The sequence below is a fragment of the Elephas maximus genome, chromosome 3 (assembly GCF_024166365.1).
Source record: "Elephas maximus indicus isolate mEleMax1 chromosome 3, mEleMax1 primary haplotype, whole genome shotgun sequence".
Taxonomy (NCBI): Eukaryota; Metazoa; Chordata; class Mammalia; order Proboscidea; family Elephantidae; genus Elephas; species Elephas maximus.
Genome location: NC_064821.1, coordinates 162,282,848 through 162,303,076, shown reverse-complemented (window position 1 = coordinate 162,303,076; position 20,229 = coordinate 162,282,848). Strand labels below are relative to the sequence as shown.

At 35.7% G+C, this 20,229-nt stretch overlaps 1 protein-coding gene across 1 annotated transcript in view; it reads left to right on the top strand.

The window, feature by feature from the left end:
• The window catches only part of MAN1A2 (mannosidase alpha class 1A member 2), a 234,726-nt gene that overhangs the window by 188,536 nt on the left and 25,961 nt on the right, over nt 1-20,229 (top strand). Inside the window, exons 9-12 of the mRNA XM_049879976.1 lie at nt 391-506; nt 4,365-4,584; nt 7,585-7,757; nt 12,007-12,122. Coding sequence (XP_049735933.1) covers nt 391-506; nt 4,365-4,584; nt 7,585-7,757; nt 12,007-12,122 — 625 coding nt within the window. The remainder of the gene's footprint in view (nt 1-390; nt 507-4,364; nt 4,585-7,584; nt 7,758-12,006; nt 12,123-20,229) is intronic.

Sequence of the window (20,229 nt, the reverse complement as noted above, 5' to 3'; positions counted from 1 at the left end):
ATAGGGTTGCTATGAGTCAGAATTGACTTAATGGCAATGGATTTGGGGGGTTTTGTTGGTATATATTTAGAGCCATTAATATATGAAAGATAATTATTTTCAATTCTGGGAAGTTTGGATATGTGACAATGTACAAACTATGTGATTCAGGAAAATACTGAATATGTGAAATACCACATCCAGAGGAAAAAGATGTCCTAAAAAATTGGGTACATATATAGAGAAGAGTTATTATGATATAATCTTACTGGACTAAATTTGAAGTATGTTGATACATAATTTTAAAATTATTAATACAATTTTAAGATAATTGACCTGTAATATTATAATTGAAAAATATTACTTTATAGTCTATTTTTCCTATACCTCCATTCTTCTCTTTTGTTATAGATCATACATCAGTTGGTGGACTGGGAGACAGTTTTTATGAATACTTACTGAAAGCATGGTTAATGTCAGATAAAACAGACCATGAGGCAAGAAAAATGTATGATGATGCTGTTGAGGTAATTATCAGAACATTTTGCTACTTATTGAATGTAAACTGTGAATATTTGATAGTGACTAGACAAATACAACCATTGCATGCATCCAGGAAGTGCGTATAATGCATATAAGCATTTTATCATATGCAGTCATTGTATAGTTTTTAAGTGTTGTAATATAAAAGGCATATATTTCTTTACTTATATTGTGGCATTTTAAAGAAATTATTGAAGAATTTAGTGTAGCATTTTCTTTATGAAAAATTATTGCTTTTAGTTGTTGTCTACAAAGACTGGAAAAACTTCTGACTGAACATACATTTCCGTAAACCTTTCTTCTTCCCAGTGATTACTTGTACCTACCCATTGAAAACTTCCCAGGTAAATAGTAATGACAGCGCACTTACATAGTGTTTTCCAAACACCGGGTGCTGTTCTAACTCCTTTTTCTTATATGAAATAATTTTACCATTACTTGCATTTTACACAAGAGGTCCTTAAGGTACAGAGAGATTAAGCAACTTGCTGAAGGTCGCATAGCTGCTAACTGAGGGAGCCTGGAACGAACAGCCTGATGCTGCAGCCTGTGCTCTTCACCGCTGTCCTGAGTTGTTCATATTTATGTAACCTCATACCATGATGCTGTGAAATTTTAAAATCCAAACAAGACGCATTCTTAGAAGCATTTAGATAGGATATTTCCAAGCAAAAACTGAAATAGAAAAGTATATGAATAGTAAGTTATTTTTTCTCTGACCCGTTATAAGCTCATACCCCATTAATGATTTAAAGTATTTCTTAAAATAGTATACTTTGTATATAAGAACACCGTTCTGGCTTTAGTCAAGTATCCATTTTCAGAGTTATAGTTTTGTTTTTATTTTTAATACTCATTTTATATCCTTGCCTTTTAGGGACCTTACAGCTGTCTATAAAAATGCACAGATGTTGAATTTAATATACAGTGTACATTGCTTTGCCCATTGTAGGCACTCAGTAAATGTTTGCTGAAGGACTGAGTTAACTAATAAATTGAAGTAATTGAACTATAATCAAGAATTAAAATTTTAGTATATGACTTGTAAAGTACTTTGTGAAGTCTTAAATTTTGAAAAAGTTTAGAAGTTTTATTTCTCTGTTATTAAAATTTAAAACTAGAATTTTTATGGTCTAAGAGAAGTGATTAAGTAGAAAGAATTTAGTAGTCTTAGAATCATAGTGTTGAAAAGATCCCTCAGTCATTCCCACTGCAGTCTGGGTACCCTGAGGGCAGAAACTAATTTGTTTATTTTTGTCTCAGCACCTAGCACTGAAACATAATAGTTACTCAGTAAGTGTTTGATAATTGAATGATTATATTTAATATTATCATTTTTGAGAAAGTGTAATGCATCATATACCATGTAATTGATATTTTTTCTTTATAGCTTGCTGCTTGCTTATAATATTCGTAATCTAAAACTATTTTTCCTTTTACTTTACTTAATTTTCGATAGAAGTGAAGGAAAATCTGTTTAATATTTGTCATTGATTTTTTTCATTGTATATACTTTGAAAGGCATGATATCTATGTGAAAGTTAACCTCATTAGGTTAAAATTATTTTCCACAAAACATCTGCTATATAAGTTAACTATTCTGTAAATCTTCCCATATTTGTTTTCTGTGTCCTGTTTTTATTAGTTCTTAAGTCCAGAATGGGCACCTAGTAAATATTTCTAAATGACCAATTAGCCTTTTTAAATTTTGAAGCATAATCTTAAGTACACAGTTTTGTGATAGTAGTTTATCTTCAGTAAACAATTTTGTCAAGGGACAGAGTATACACAAATTTAACTAAGTGACATATGGAGTGCATGGGAGAGGTAGGAATGATCACTTATTTTAAGATCGGTTTTAATTTGAATAAGTCATATTTTAAGTTTGCGTTTCTGAGCCTTTGTATGTAATAATTCCACTTCCACCCCCCTGCTGCACACGTGCTGCCTGATACCCATATCCCTGGCTCTTACATGCTGCTTTTCTTCTTAAAAATTATTTACACTGATAGCTTTTGTGTTCTGATATAGTTTATATTTAGTCTTTAATTTTTAGAATAGTGAAGAAAAAATGTACTCTTTTAAAGGTAGTTTAGGATCAAGATTGGAATACCAGTGTTAGTGAAAATTGTTCAACATCTTTTAATCAAAGAATAATAATACTTCTTTTAACTGCCATTCAGCAGTTTGGCATTTTATACAAGTTGAATCCTTAGGATTTGTCATATTTACATACCAGCAATTTTAGGGGTTCGTAAGTGAATTACTGGTAAGAGCCCTATCTTTACTCATCTTTTACTTCAGTCCTGTTAGGTCCATGGGGATATGTTTGTATAGCTTTTCATTATATAGGTAAGAACGGAAATGTTATAATGAACAGAAATGACACAAAGACAAAAATATTGTGTGAAAATTTAGAACTAAAAGTACAGATACCATTTTTTAGGCATTTACTGAGTACCTTACACGTGGAAAACGTGGTAGATGCCATGAAGTCTGCAAAGATGAAGAACACCCCTCTACTCAATGAACAAATCTTTTCTTTTGTGCTTCAGGGCACTATGGTTAAAAGAAAATAACTACAACAAAAACTTGTAATCCAAGGGCAGTCACTTATTTTGTTTATCAGCCACCTCTCATTTCCCTTATAGGCCAAATATTATTATCTAAGAGCACTATTTATTTATTTACAAATTATTAGTTAAACTTTTTTTTATTTATTTAGTACTTACTACATTATAGTCCTTGTGTAATATAAGATAATGCGTAAGGCATAGTCCCTACAATTCTGAAAAACCTACATTGTTACTGTAGAGAATATAGAATAAATTTTTCCTAAACTGATTATTTTGAGGCTTGTCAGAGAACAACCCACAACAAAATGTGGAAAATTCTTGAATGAAATAATCCTTTTGATTGTCTGAAATAAAAGTATCTTCTAATCATATGCAATAATTTCTACCAAAGAGAAGTGGATTGATGTAAGTTCTTATTGTATTTCTAAAGGTAGAGCATTAATCCATAGACCCTCTCAGCGAAGTCCGGGAACATAGTCCAAAGGAGTAAAGCCCTAAAAAATGTCACCTTTAAAATTAAAGATGATTATTGGACTGTACTTCATGTCCTATTCAAGTTTATTTTAATGTACAGTATTTCTCAGGCCATTCCTACATCTTTTGAGTAAATCTGATATTCCAGGAGGATGAGCTGTATTTATCATATGTCCTCTCTTTTCCATGGCACAGAATCCAAAACGAGTCACTCAGTGTGAGAAGTAAAGATTACTTTCAACTAGTTTTGTAAGCCTTACAATGTACAAGGTGACTCACCTCATGGTACCTTTGTAAATTATTTTGTCAGGTGACATACTCATATTGACTATTTTAACTAATTATTAAAATCGTATTTTTCTGATTTACCTAGGTATTCTTCCTATTCAGATTTTGTTGTATGAAATAGAAAATAAATTGTTAGAGCCTTTTAGGTTTAAATTTATCATTATGTTCTCATTTGACTGTTGTGAATTTTATTTAGCTCAAGAAGATAAAGCTTTTAATGGGTAGTGTTATATCGAGAGGTAATCTTAGGCTAAAGTTCCTCTCTTTCATCCTGGGTTGTTATAGTAGAGAATAGGGTATTCATTCCAGGTTATATGCAACTTGTGCACAAGTTTGTTGACATACACAAGGATTTGCTAGACTAAGCCTCCCCAGTTTGGGAAAATTACTTCTTGGCAGAATATCTGATTACCAAGGTTTTGCAGTATCCAGAAGGGCACAGGAAGTTTGAACACCAACTGTTTGCTTCTAAAATTTTGAAAATCTGCTTTTTTCTTGTTATAGGCTATAGAAAAGCATCTTATTAAGAAGTCCCGTGGAGGTCTTGTCTTTATTGGAGAATGGAAGAATGGGCACTTAGAAAAGAAGATGGGGCATTTAGCCTGCTTTGCTGGGGGAATGTTTGCACTAGGAGCAGATGGTTCCAGAATGGATAAAGCTGGTCATTATTTAGAACTTGGAGCGGAAATTGCACGTACATGTCATGAGTCATATGATAGAACTGGTAAGAATATTAATAAGACCAATTACTTAGCCTAAAATAACTTCGAAATTAAAAATGTGCCCAGGAATTAGAAGGAAAATATTTAAGCATTTTTCACTTCAAAATAGTTTTAACACAGTAAATCATTTTTTTAAAAACTTGAATTTTAATTCTGGAGATATGTTCCTGCACTAGGTTTTTGGGGTTTTTTTGTTTTGTTTTGTTTTTAATTTTGAATTCTACTGTTTATTGTTAATGAAGATTTTGAAGTAATTGTTTTAAAGACAAGACGTGTAGAGTATTTGGGGATATATGTGATAACATTATTTATTTTGAAACAATAAGAATACATTTTAGCCATTTATTTCAGCTTCCGTAGAACCAGAGTTACTTGATAGAACACAAAATAGATTGATTTAGGTTACATAACCTTGTGTATCCTCTTGTGAAGATAAAAATATCTGAAAGATAACAGTTGAATGTTTAATTGATATCTAGATAATTTATCAGTGTACCTGCTAGTCAATTTAATAATTTCTGAGGTTGCATGTGCCTTTAAATTAAAAAATCCCCTGGCATTGCTTTGGGCAAGTAATTAATGTCTCCAGGCTTCAATGTCCTTACCTGGAAAATGAGATGATTTTCAACAGGAGCAAAAATTGGTTCTTGGAAGCAAAAAAAAGGTCTTACTCTTTAATTTATGAAGCACAGATAAACATACAGTCATAAACAGACATACAGTATATATTTGGTATTAAAATTTCATGGAAGGAGGAGGTGATTAGGGGGAAAAAAAGCCTAAAAAGGTTCCTTAAGGGGACGGTAATGAAAAAAGGGTCGAGAAACACTGGGCTAGGCCTTCTGTGGTTTTCTCTGGCTTTCCTAAGGTGTTTCTATATAAAATAATGGATAATGAGCTCCCTGAAAGACTAGTTGTCAGGTGCCGTCAAGTCAGTTCTGACTCATAGCAGTTCTACCTACAACAGAACGAAACACTGCCCGATCGTGTGCCATCCCCACAGTCGTTGCTGCGTTTGAGCCCGTTGTTGCAGCCGCTGTGTCAGTCCATCTCGTTGAGGATCTTCCTCTGTTTTGCTGACCCTCTACTTTACGAAGCACGAGGTCCTTCTCTAGGGACTGATCCCTCCTGATAACATGTCCAAAGTATGTGGGTTATTATTCTCAGTGCTTATGAGTTGGAATCCACTCAATGGCAATGGGTATGGTGCTCGACTTCCGTTGTCATTTTAAAAGCATTTGTTAAATGCCAGATAATATTTTACCTTATGGCAGACTTTGTCAGTAAGCTGAATAGAAGTTTTCTTACAAAATACTAATTGACAATTTGATGGCTGTTCCTAATCTCAGATCCCTTTGAGGATGTGGTCAGAGCTTTGTGTGCACACATGAAGTCTTGCATTCAGTTTCAGAGGCTTCTTGGACATGACAGTGTCTCCCTCTTCCAGAGCCTTCCATAGAGCTCGTGCTGCTCAGGTTAAGAACCCCTGCTTTCGTTCCACTGGAGTTGTTCAAGACTTCGCAGTAAACAACTGCAGTTATTAACTGTTGGAACACGTTTTGCTTTTAATACAACTGTCTGCAGTCCCTGTTGTGTGTGTGTGTGTGTGCTGTTTGTTCTGTTTTGGTGTAGATTGGTCTTTGACTGGAGAAGAGGGTAAGAAAGGCTTTATCTTTACCTCTAGTGTTTGTGATAAGTGGTTAAAATGTTCCGCTGCTAACCAAAAGGTCAGCGGTTCAAACTAACCAGCTGCTCCATGGGAGAAAGATGTGGCAGTCTGCTTAAAAATTTACAGCCTTGGAAACCCTATAGGTCAATTCTAGTCTGTGCTATAGGGTTCCTATGAGTCAGAATAGACTCGATGGCAACAGGTTTGGTTTTGTGGGGGGGGGAAGGGTGTGTGTGTGTATCTATGTGTGTGCATTTATTTGGAGCTTACAGTGTCATTCTTGTAATGCTGAAATCTGGTCACACCAATGTATGTCATGCCAGCAACCATGTGTGGCATGATTATAGTTCTTGTGCCACCTTTTCTTTTCTGAAAAAATATAAAAAATGCCCAGCATTTCTCAAAAGAGGGGAGAGACTTTGAAACTATTTTAACCTTTGCCACCAATGCAACCTAGTAACAAGAAAGAATGCTGATCGCTGAGAGAGAATGGTAATTGCATGTGACTCCAACATACCAATGGGAGATGATTTTGTATTGCCCAGATTTAGGTGCAGGTATAATTATTATTAGAGTCCTTAAAAACTTTTCACATACTGCTGTATATTCCAGCCTGAATATAAATCACATCATTCAAGAAATAGTGTATAATGCTACCAAGTATATGTGTCATGGTCACGTTTTATTCAAACTGATAAATGGGCAAGTTACTGATGAAATTCTTGGTGATGGGCAATTTGAACCTCTCTCTTGCTGTTTTCATAGAGGCTATAGGATAATAGATTTTATTTTTAAAACTGTTTTAAGTTTTAAAATGTATTGTTTCTTACTTATTATGCTTTGAGGGAAAATTATATCATCTGTAACTAAGTTTAATCCAAGATGTGAGCTCCGAAATGTTTTCTGTATGTGTGTGTATTGTATCAAAAGGACTTTACATTTATCTCGACTTAAGAAAAAAATTCTACACAATACAATCTGTATCATTGTATTTTGGTCCAAAATAGAATATGTAATATGCTTTTGTGTAGCTTTGCATTTGTTTCCATAGGGTTACTGTCAACATAGTTAGATTTAGCAGTATGCTGATGTATATTATTCATGAGAAATATAGCATGTCAGAATAATAGGAAGTATTTATAAGTCTATTATAAGAGAACTAAATGTGGATCTTTTAAAGTAACACATTTGGCAAAACATGAACAATAAAAATAAAACACAATAACAACAAAAATAACAATTTCATATCCAGTTTTTTCAGGTGAGAAAAAATCTCTGTCAAATGACAAAAATGATTTTATTTTGCTCATTTGTTTCTTTTGTGATGTTACAGCATTAAAGCTGGGTCCTGAATCGTTCAAGTTTGATGGTGCAGTAGAGGCTGTGGCAGTCCGGCAGGCTGAGAAGTATTACATCCTCCGTCCAGAAGTCATTGAAACCTACTGGTACCTATGGCGATTTACTCATGATCCAAGATACAGACAGTGGGGCTGGGAGGCAGCACTGGTAAATAAGCCAATATTTCATTCTACGTGCAAAAATGTTCAAATCAGGCCCACCTATAGTCCCGTGTATTCCTCTCTCCTTTACCTCGTGTTCAGTAACTACAGGACTGTTTTCATTTATCTGATGATGAAACTGTGTTAGTCAATTTAAGTTACTTGAGCAGTAGAAGTAAACCTTGTAATCCTGTTTTGTTTTCTATTAGAAGCACTTCCCTAATAATAATCACTCACTGTTTTATTGAATAACTGTAAGGAGTCATTTAAAAGGCAATTTTCCACTATGATTATAAAATAAGCAGTTTAATTTTCTATACTGTCCTTTGAATGGAGCCATGGTGGTGCAGTGATTAAGAACTTGGCTGCTAACCAAAAGGCCAGCAATTTGAATCCACCAGCCGCTCCTCGGAAATCCTTTGGAGCAGTTCTACTCTGTCATAGGGTCTCTATGAGTTGGAATCAACTCTACAGCCACAGGCGTTTTTTGGTTTGGTCCTTTGCATGCTTAACCTCTGGAGGGAAAAATCATTATAAAACTGCCCAAGTTCACAAAGCTAGGTTTAAGATTACCCCCTATTTATTTCAGCTTATGTTCTGAGTAATTCTTTAATGGATCATTATAAAAAGAATCAGTGAATTATTGAATTTTTCTATATTAAAAGCCAAAATATACATAAATTTGAAAGGAAGAAATTTTAATAGTTAGTAAGTAAAGAAGTGCTTCATTCTTAAAATACTAGCCTGCCAGGGAACCTCATGGCTATAGTATTTGGGGAGGAAAAAACCATTAGTCTTTTCATCAAAGTATAGGGTATGAGTCGGAATTGACCCGACGGCAACGGGTTTTTTTTATAGCTTATTCTTAGGGCTGGGGTGTTTTAATCTCTAAGATTTATTAATTATGGTAAGTATTATTAATTTTAATGAATATTCATATTTGAATTATTTAGTTAAGCTTGCAGTCTAGATAGACTGACTGAGGATATCTCAGGTGAGGCTAGCAGGGCTAGTAAATTGCTCAGACAAGAATGTGTAAGGTTCAGGGCAGTATGTATACCAATTCATGTAAAGAGAAGGTTTCAGAGTAGCAAACAGAGGGAGAAAAGGTTGGAGTCATTATGTAGACAGCCTTACATGCCAGATTAAAGAATGTATACTTCGTGGTTCAGGAATAAGACAAACACACACTCTTCTCTCCGGATTTCTGTCCGTTACTACATACGTTATTTCATATGGGGAGTGGGAATAGGAAGTCCTTTAACCATTTTAAAAGCCTTTTAGATCATTTTCTTCTTTTTCCTCATCATGCCTTAACCACCAAAGCCCCCTAACTTTGAGAATCACTTATAGAACTACTAAAGGTTTTCCAATGGAGAAAAAACTACTGAAGACTTTTCAGTAGGGAAGTAACAAAACAAAACAAAAGGATCTGATTGAAGTCTGCAAATTGGTGCTTTTTGGAGACCACTGCAATAATCTAGGAATAATGTGATAAAAACTTGAACTAAGGTGGAGACGCTTATGTGACATTTGTCACTCAGACCTAGGTATTCCTCATGAAGTTTAACAGTAAGAGAATGTTAACGGGTGCAAGGTGGTTAACAGACCAGGAACAAATATAGCATTTATTGATGCTGCTTTTCCTTGACCCCTTGGTCCAAAATTGGGCAAACAGCTACTAGTAAACTTTCTATGCAGGGGGACCTGCCAGAGTTGAGAATATAGCCAGACTGTAGTGACAGAGGTTCAGGAATAGGACACATGCACAAATACAGTTCTTTCAGCAGCAGTGACTCCCTAATGCTTATATAAATCAGGCCATATTTTATGTAAGGGAATTAGGTAAAATAATCCTGCAGTGAATCTGTTTTCCCTGAATGTCCTCTGATATTTAATGATTCTTATTTAGAGGAATGAGGACAATACATCTGAATCATGTGAGGCAAGGGATGGGGAGAGGGGTAACAGAAGCACATCCTCTCATGGAGAAACAGTACAGTCATGTGTTATTGTCCTAAGGCCCTGTTTTCCTGTGCACTTTCATAAAATATGGCCTCGCTCTTACCTTATTATGAAGAGATTTGACAAGCTCAAACTTTAGCTCACATCTGCACAAATTTGAATGACAGGAGTTAGAATTTTGCTTTTTTAACCTGTATGGAAATACAAAAACTCAAAGTATGATTTCTCAAGAACAAGAACTGAAATAATTATGGTCTAAATTCAAGTTTCAAAAGTATGCCATGAGAAGAGGGGGGAGGAGACAAAAAGAAGAGGCTTCAAATCTTAAACAGAATTTGCCCATCACTACTCCTCTGGTGTTGGGTGGTGTGAAGAAAATAGAAGACAAGCTGAGATAGAATATAGCGGTATGTCATTTCTTCTGAAAAAGCATTACCTGTTCTATTTGCATCCTCGAACTTTCAAACCTGAGTATATTAAGTATGAAGATTTGCCTTCAAGAAATGACTCTGAATTATCTACCTGTTCGTTATTTTTAGTTATGCCTCTCTGTGATTTCTCAGTACCCTTATACTGTTCTGAAGACACATGATCATTGTGAAGAACATAGTGTTTAAAAACTCTTGTATTTAAAATAGATTTAAAATACAGGTAGTTCCCGCCTTACGACTTATTTAAGTTAGGATGAGCTACACCTAACAACCTTCTTTTCTTTTTTTGTACATTTTTTTTATACTTTATTATTAGTAATATGTACTATATACAGTATTGCAGCTCATAATTTGCTGATGTTATCATTCTCAGATGTAATTTTTCCAACCCTTAAAGACAAATCAAGATCAGATTTATAAAGATACTAATAATAAAAGGCAATAATAATGAAACTTAAAAAAAAATGAGGTATTCTTACGTCAGAACCAACTTACGACAGAGTAGTCATTGGAACAGAACTCCATTGTAAGTCAGGGACTACCTGTATTTAGGTAGAGAAAAGCACAAAACTCTTTGGTAAGAAGGCTTTAAAACCTAGCTGTAATCAAAATAGAGCTATAAAATGAACAGCTTGATTAGATAAACCTTTTCAGCACTAATGAGCTTTTCATTAAGAAGAAGGAGAACCTGAAGAGTAATAAGAGTACCAAGACCAGGAACAACAGCCTGGACTAGTAATGATAAGTAACTATATCTTCATTGGATGATATCTCAGGGTTGAGTAGAGAAAGAAAAGAGTACATGTGCTTTCAACTTTTCATGACTGGCTTAATTCTGGAGTGTGGTATACTTGCTTATGGGCAGTATATTGGTTGCTTTGACCAGCAGCATTGTGACTAGATTCCATTTAATTGAGTGTATTTTATTTAGGCTTGTTCAAAGATGCAAAGAGAGATATAAATTAAGAATTTTCACTCCCAGTATAGCAGTACAGCATAGTAGTTAATAATGTGAAGCAAATTACCCTGTGTCTCAGTTTTCTGACATGTAAAGTGGGGTTACTAAGAGTACTTATCTCATAAGGTTGTTGTGAAATTTAAATGACTTGATGTATTTAAAGCTCCTAGAAATAGCCTTCAGCACATAGTAAGCACTTCATAATTGTTAGCTCTTAATACCCACTGCTGTCGAGTCGATTCCGACTCATAGCGACCCTACAGGACAGAGTAGAACTGCCCCATAGAGTTTCCAAGGAGCGCCTGGTGGATTTGAACTGCTGACCTTTTGGGTAGCAGCCGTAGCACTTAACCATTATAGTAGGTGTGTGAGTAGGCTCTTTTTTTTATAATGCTTCATTCGTAGGATTATGATAACACAGTGTCTGGCATACAGCCTGTTTACAGTAAATGTTTTCTTTTATTGTCATTACTATGGCAAGTTCTAATACATTTTTAGCATGTTTGAATTATTGCTCGTCCTTGGAATTTATGAAATTGAGTTTTTAATTTTCAGTTCAAACTGACCTTTATCTTGATTTGTTAGAATCTGAGGCTTTATTGTGTCAGGAAAAGTTCTCTATAATTCCTTGAGTATAGCCTACATTTGATTTCTGAGTTAAGGAAATAGGAAATGTCTTAAAAAAAAAATGAGAGTTTTGGGGAGAGAGAGATTCCACAGGAAGCAGAATACCTCAGTTAACTTTTCCAGTGTAAGAATTTTTCTATTTGATAATAAATCTTATTCTTAAAATATCAAATTCTCATACAGATCTCTATGAACTTTTAACTGTGGTTCCTTAACTTATTCTTCAAATCTTGAAATTCTGTGGAATTGGTTCTTTTGTCTGATCTCTTTCACAGGCTATTGAAAAGTATTGCCGAGTGAGCGGTGGATTTTCTGGGGTCAAGGATGTATACTCCTCTACTCCTACACATGACGATGTCCAGCAGAGCTTCTTTCTTGCTGAAACATTGAAGTGAGTATATGCCTTATTTATTTTTTATTGCAGACTAGTTTTTTCTGTGTGAGTACTACATGATAAATTGTTATTATTTGATACATTACACTGAATTTTATTATAAATATCTTTTCATATATTTGAGTCTTAAATTTTCAGCTGCACCTCAAGAGGAATGACTTAGAATGTGACTTATTTTATGGAATAAAAGTTTAGTACCTTTAAATTATTTTGTCCTTAGCTCTTCAGTAGGCATCAATCACCAGGAAGTTTGCTTAAAACACGAACTACTAGGCTGTATCCCCCAGTTTTCTGACTTAGTATGTCTCGGGTGGAGCCTGAGAACTTGCATTTCTGACAAGCTCCTAGGTGGTGCTGATGATGCAGATCCTGGAACCAAACCTTGGGCCACCCTGAAATCTCTTCAGAATAATAGTGAGGTTTTAATGGCACTAGATGGCGTCTGACCAGAGCCGCCTGTCTTCCCAGTGAGATTTCCCATAAAGAGAAGCATAAAGGGAACAGTGGGAAAGAAAAAGGATAACTTTATCGTTTGGGCTTATACTCAAAACCCCAGGCAGAGCTTTCCAGTAAACTAGCCTGGAAGAAGATAGAGACTTTAAATATGTCCACGTCCCTAAACATCTAAAAAGTACATATCTCTTGATAGACCATTTGATACCTTCTGCTAATTCAATTTTTATGTTTCCTGTGTATCTGACCTAAGTATCTTATAAACTTTTTATTTGTTCAGCGAATATTTATTGAAACAGACAAAAATTCCTGCCTCTTACAGTTTACATTCTAGTACACTTCTAGCTTACATTCTGGCGTATTACAATTGAAATACACGTCTCAAATTAAGTTTCTTATCCTAAATGGCCACCTTTTTCTGATTTTTTTTATTACCTCTGGTACTTTCCAGCTTGTGTTTTATAGAGCCATTTCCGTTTCCTCCTCCTAACACATGGCTGTCTTCTGTTACATTGTTTCTTTATTTGCCCTTTCCTTTCCGTATCTACATTCGACCTTAATCTAGACCTTTAATGGCTTGGAACATTTGCCTGACAGTCAGTTCCCTACCTTTTGTCATCCCTTCTGTAATATTGCTATGAGTTGGAATCGACTTGACGGCAGTGGGGTAAGGCATTCCTTGTTCTTATTTATCCTATGTGATTAGTTTTCAGAGACTGTATAAAAGAGTTGAAAAAGTGCTGAACTGTAAGTTATATACTTGCTACATACAACCTAGTTGATGAACATGTCAAAATAAAACTTTTTTTGTTTCAGTTTATGTATCTGTAAACTGTGAGATTTGACCCAGATTATGCAAGATCTCTTCATTTTTAATTTCAAAACATAAGAAAATATGTAAGAATAGTACAAGAAATATTTGTGTATTTTCACCTGTATTTACCAGTTGTTACTTTTTGCCACATTTCCTTTATCTCTTTGTCCACACACACACGTACACATAATTTTACTATTTTATTTCAATTCATTTTTCTGCTGAACAGTTTGAAAGCTAGCCTCATAATACTTCAGCATATTGCTTTCAAGAAAAGGGCATTCTCCTACATAATCACAGTACAGTTATCATACTTGGGAAACTTAACATTGATACAACTGCACTATTACCTAAAATGCAGACCATTTTAAGATTTTCTGATTTCTTCTAGTATTACACTTTATAGCTGTCTCTTACCCCAATCCAAGGTCCACTAAAGAATCATTTGTTGCATTTGCTTGTCGTGTCTCATTTAATCTAGACCAAAGTGCCCCTAGTTTTTCTTTTATGACATTGATATTTTTAAAGAATTAAGACCAGTTGCTTCAAAGAGTGTCCTTCAGTTAAATTTTTCTGATTGTTTCCTCATGATCAGATTTAGCTAAAACATTTTTGGCATGAATTTTACATAGGTGATGTGTCCTTCTCATTGCATCTACTGAGGTTAGCCAAACCGAAGGTTAAGGGCATAGTCCTCAAGTATATAACTGAACTTCTAACACTAACTAAGTTCAGAGAGTTCCCAAAACCACCCTCAGGTTCAATAATTCTCTAGAAGGACTCACTGAAAGCTGTCATACTCAAAATTAAAATTTATTACAGGGAAAGGATATAGATCAAAATCAGCCAAGGGAAGAAATGCTTAGAACAGAGTCTCGGAGGGTTCCAAACATGACGTTTCTATTTTCCTCAGGACGCATTACCTGATGTAATCCGTATGTGACAATACACGCAGAGTATTGCCAACCCAGGAAGCTTATTAGAGCTTCTGTGTTCAGAGTTTCTATTGGGGCTTCATTAGGTAGGCATGACTGACCAATTATTCACATGGTTGAACTCAGTCTCCAGTTCAACTGGTACCATGAGACCCAAAGCTCCCACTCTCAATCACATGATTGGTCTTTCTGCATGGCTAACTTCCACCCTAAGAGTAGCCACCCCTACCCTGTGATCCAGTGTGGCTGACCCCTGCCCTAAAGAAGGACACTCCTATCATATGTGACATAGATTACCTCCCAGAAGCCAAGGGCAAAGCCAGATCTCTCTTTGGGCAAGGCCAAATTCTTTACTACACAGACATGAGGTAAGGAATCACATGATAATAGTTTAGGCCATTATTGGTGATCTTTAAGTTTGACCATAAAATTAAATTTTATTATATTGTTGTTGTTGTTAGGTGCCATTGAGTTGGTTCCAACTCATAGCAACCCCACGTACAATAGAATGAAACACTGCTTGTTTCTGCACCATCCTCACAATTGTTCCTATGTTTGAGCATATTGTTGTGTAGCCACTGTGTCAGTCCACCTCACTGAGGGCCTTCCTCTTTTTTGCTGATCCTTTACTTTACCAAGCATGATATCTGTCTCCAGAGACTGGTCCCTCCTGATAACATTCCTAAAGTGTGTGAGACAATGTCTCTCCATCTTTGTTTTTAAGGAGCATTCTGGCTGTACTTCTTCCAAGACAGATTTGTTTGTTCTTCTGGCAGTCCATGGTATATTCAATATTCTTCACCAACACCGTAATTCAAAGGCGTCAGTTCTTCTTTGGTCTTACTTAATCATTGTCCACTTTTCACATGCCTGTGAGGCTATTGAAATTACCATGGCTTGGGTCAGGCCCACCTTAGTCTTCAAGGTGACATCTTTGCTTTTTAACACTTTAGAGAGGTCCTCTGCAGCAGATTTGCCCACTGTAGTGTGTTGTTTAATTTCTTGACAGCTGCTTCCATGGGCATTGATGATGGATCCAAATAAAATGAAACCCTTGACAACTTCAGTATTTTTTTTGTTTGTTTGTTTATCGTGATGTTACTTATTGATCCAGTGGTGAGGATTTTTGTTTTCTTTATTTGATTATAAGGCCATGTAAAAATACCTTTTTTGGTAATTAGTAAGTGATATGTAGAGTCATTTTTTTTTTTTTTAAATGTAGAGTATTAACTTTGAGACCATGTCAACACCCTTTTGCCCAACAATCTTTTACCCAGTCTTATTAGCATTCATTGTTGCTTCTTGTCTGAACCAGTTATTACTATGATAGAGGTAAAATTAATTTTTAGGTCTCTTCTAGTCTTAAAAAAGTTACTTGATTCCAAAGGTTCATTTTCAACATTCATATACCGTATTTATGATTGCACTTTCCTGCCCAAAAGCTAGAATGGTTTATTCAGCTCTCTAAAAAACAAAACCCAGCGCCGTTGAGTCGATTCCAACTCATAATGACCCTATAGGATAGGGTAGAACTGCCCCATAGAGTTTCCAAGGAGCGCCTGGTGGATTCCAACTGCCGACCCTTTGGTTGGCAGCCGTAGCACTTAACCACTACGCCACCAGGGTTTCCGTCATCTCTCTAGCTTCACTTATTTCTTTTACTTACTGATTCTGTCCTTAAACTAAGCTAATGTACATACAAATATTCACATATATGTAAGGTTTTTTTTTTCATTGTCTTTTGTATTTCACTGCCTCCGGCAAGAGTGCCCTTACCCCGTTAATACAATGCTTGTCTCTAATTTCTAAATTCAGTTCAGATCACATCATTTATAGAGTGGCCTTCATAATTAATTTTCAACTACCTCATCAGTAAGACCTTGAGCACCTTAAACATGTCATAAACCATAAAACCCAACCAAACCCCTTGGCATCAAGTCTACTCTGACTCACAGTGACCCTATACGACAGAGTAGAACTGCCCCATAGGGCTTCCAAGGAGCGGCTGGTAGATTCGAACTGCCAGCCTTTTGGTTAGCAGCCAAGCTGTTAACCACTGAGCCAGATATGACATGGGTCTGGAAATATGTAGTGTGTGACCTCTTCCCCTTCCGGTATCCATATGGGGATATTATGGATTGATCTTGGTACTTTTCTCTGCCAAATTCAGGCAGAGCCTTCATCACAGTGCTCTAGGCAACCAGTTATTTATTTATTATTGATACAGTACTCATTTTCAGAAAAACCCATTACATTTGAATGAATAAAAGTAAAAAAGGTCAAACCAGAAGAAACATACAGATAATTATAGCAAAACCTAGGCTAAATGAAGTATCATAGTTGAGCATGACATTCAGCACTGAGTTTCTTGGCAGCTGAAGCGAAAAGAAAGCATCCAGCACAACGTCACTGTCACCTTTTGGCAGTGGGGGGAGCCATTATTACCTTCATATGAGATAAAATTTTTCTTACTGTTAAATTACGTTGCTGTTGTTGTTAGTTGCCATTGAGCTGATTCTGACTTGTGGCGACCCCACGTGTTACAGAGTAGAACTGCTCCAAAGGGATTTTTTTGGCTGTAATCTTAATGGAAGCAGATCGCCAGGCCTATATTTCGCAGTACTGCTGGATGTGTTAGAACTGCCAACTTTTAGGATAGCAGTCAAGCACAAACTGTTTGCGCCACCTAGGGACCTTCTGCTAAATTATATTGTATGGTTCACTATAAAAGAAACATGAAACTATTAGGTAAACCATATGAAACCACCGTTTTTTACAGTTGAAAGCAGTTGAATATTAGCAGTTTCATATGGTTCCACATTAAGTACATAATGGTAAATACCTTCTAACACTGATGCAAAAACACTCTTAATAAGACTTACTCTTTATAAAACCTGACAGCATAAAAATAAAATGCAATTGAATCAAGATATTTCTGTGACAATCTAATGTAGATTTATTGTTTTCTTATTTATTATAAAGGTAGAGCTTTAAAGTCCTAGAGAAATGAAGGTTGGTTTTACTCCTTAGATTTTCTCAAATATCAATTAATTCAACTTGGCTTTTGTTAAAAGCTGAATAAAGGCTCATTTAAGATTGTATATCCTATCAAGTGGCTGAAATTTATCCTGAATTCATTGAAGGGTGGCAACCCATGTGTTTTAGTTTATAGCAGCTGATTGGCATGGCAATGGTAATGTTAAATGAAAACACCTGTGTTCCTGACCTACATGAAGGGCCATTTTACTTTCTACTTATTTTCACGGGTGCTCTGTGGCATAGTGGTTAAGAGCTATGGCTGCCAATCAAAAGGTTGGCTGTTCGAATCCACCAGGTGCTCCTTGGAAACTCAGTGGGGCAGTTCTACTCTGTCCTATAGGGTTGCTATGAGTCAAAATCGACTTGAGGGCAATGTTGTTTTTTTTTTTCCTACTGTAGTTCTACTCTGTCGTGGGTTTGCTATGAGTTGGAATCAACTCAACAGCATACAACAACGTACTGTAGCTATAGATATAGGTATACATTTTTTCCAGAAGACAAGGGACTCTGTCATGCTTCTTTTGTTTCCTTCTGTAGTCCCTAATTTGTTTATTCATTTAACATATGTACTGACAAAAATTAACAGACTGTAATGAGGAAGATCAGAGAGAGATTCCTTCAAAGCCTCTTTCCTCAAAACCCTTAAACTGTCGTAGAGGAAATAAAACATATGCAACATCTGCAAGAAATTTTAAATTACTAAGTGCCATAAGAGAAATATAAACAAAATGTAAAAGTCTTTTAGAGAAGGAAAAGTTTGCCTAAAAGGAGATTTTATGGAAGCTGTGTCATTTAGCCAGACTTCAAGGCAAGGTAAGATTTTAATGTGGCAGATGAACATAATAGGATGAATTGGTATTCAGGGTAGTGGATGTTATGGATTGAATAAAAAAAAAAAAAAATTTTTTTTTTTTTAAGTGTTGCCCAAAAAAGATATGTTGAAGTCTTAACCTCCAGAACCTGTAACTATGACTTTGTTTAAAAATAGGGTCTTTGTAGATGCTTTCACTTAACATGAGGTCACACTGGAAGAGGGCAGGTCCTAATCCCATCTGAGTGGTGTCTTATAAAAGAGGAGGACAGACAGGGAGACAGAAATAGACACAGGGGGAAGATACAATGTGAAGATGCATGTGCAAGCCAAGGAGCACCAAGGAGTGCCAGGAGCCTCCAGAAGCTAGGAGAGAGGCATGGAACAGTTCCTCTTTCACAGCCCTCAGAAGGAACCAACATAGCCAATACCCTGGTTTGGATTTCTGGCCCCCAGAACTATGAAAAAATAAGTTTCTATTCTTTAAGGCCACCCACTTTGTGGTATTTTGTTATAGCAGCTCTAGAACACTAAGACAGTAAACAATGGAATATTAAGAATAAGATAACAGAGATCTCAGAAGTAGAATTGACAAGCCTTGATACCCTGTTAGATATGGGGAGATTCAGTAAGATGTAAGAATCAGAGATGATATTTTCAGTGTAGTGAACTGTAATGATTATGATACCAATGAGTAAAAATTAAGCTAGTTGAAAAAAGAAATAGGTTTTCAGAAAAAAATATTGAGTTACTTTTGGGACATGTTTCCAAGAGACATTTGCAAATACAGATCTATAGCTCAAAAGATAAATTCAGAATGATTTTGAAGTATGAAAGAGAAGATGTAGGTCTGACCCTTTGAACATGCCTCCATTAACAAATGAGAGGGAGTTCAAGTTTAGCTTGCCAGAATGAACACATGCATTTATCCTCCACTCTCCCTTGAAAGCCATTAAAATGGCTGTACAGGGTTAAAAAGGTATAAAGGGTAAGGGCAAAGAGAATAAGAAAGAAATCAACAGCAGACAGGAATGTTAGCAGAATTATAGAAGACCGAGACAGAGCAGAGAAAGCTAAGTATCTGCATCAAGGGAAGTTAATTTACAGCAAGCTGACGAGTACTTCAGAACCTTGGAAGGGTGCAGGCTAGGACTGAAAACTAGAAAAATTTTTGAAAGTTTGTATAAGGAGTAGTTAGACCCCAAATCAACCCCTGCCACATCTCTAACCTGAACAAAGCATAGAGATTTGCTGTCTGAAGAGGTTGAATGATAGAGACTTTGGATTTATTAATACCAGGCTGAACTGAAAGTAGACAGAAGATCTGAGGATCCCTTTCCGGGAAAATTGGTTAGCCCAAGAGAAGAGATCTATAGATACTGATGCATAAGATTCCCTCAGCAAAATGGCCATGTCCTCACCCATTCGCCAGTGGTGAAGCCCAGCAGTAAGCAGCAACCTGCCTATAGGGATTCCAATCAGCATTTTAGTGCTTCACTTTTACATACTAATAGTCTGGACTTAGAAGTGTTTATTCAGTTATGGTCATGTAAGACTTGTGTACGTTTGTGCATGTCTGTTATACTTTCTTTTTTAAGTTTATTTTAAAAATAAAATATGAGTTTAGATGGCTATGAATCATCATACACTTAAGGTAAGCTCCCAAACTTCTAATACCAAAATAACCAAGAAAGGGCGGTGCGGGAAGGAACTCAAAAGCAGATGCAACACAAGGAATTATAGAAAACTGAAATTAGCATTCTCATATAAGAAAAGATAGTGCAAGCACAAGATAAAAATAAAATACTGTAAAAGGAGAACAATCAGATAATGAGAAAGAGGTCCTGGAATTACTGCAATTAAAATTAAAGTAGCAGAGAAATTTTAAAACTCAGTAGAAGGGTTAGAAATGTAAGTTGAGAAAATACAGAAAGGAAAGCAAAAAGGCAGAACAGTTATAAAATAAGGAAGACAAGATAAAATCAGAATATCAGCCCAGAAAGTGCAATATCTGCATAAAAGGAGTTCCACAAAGAGAAAGGTGTAGGAGAA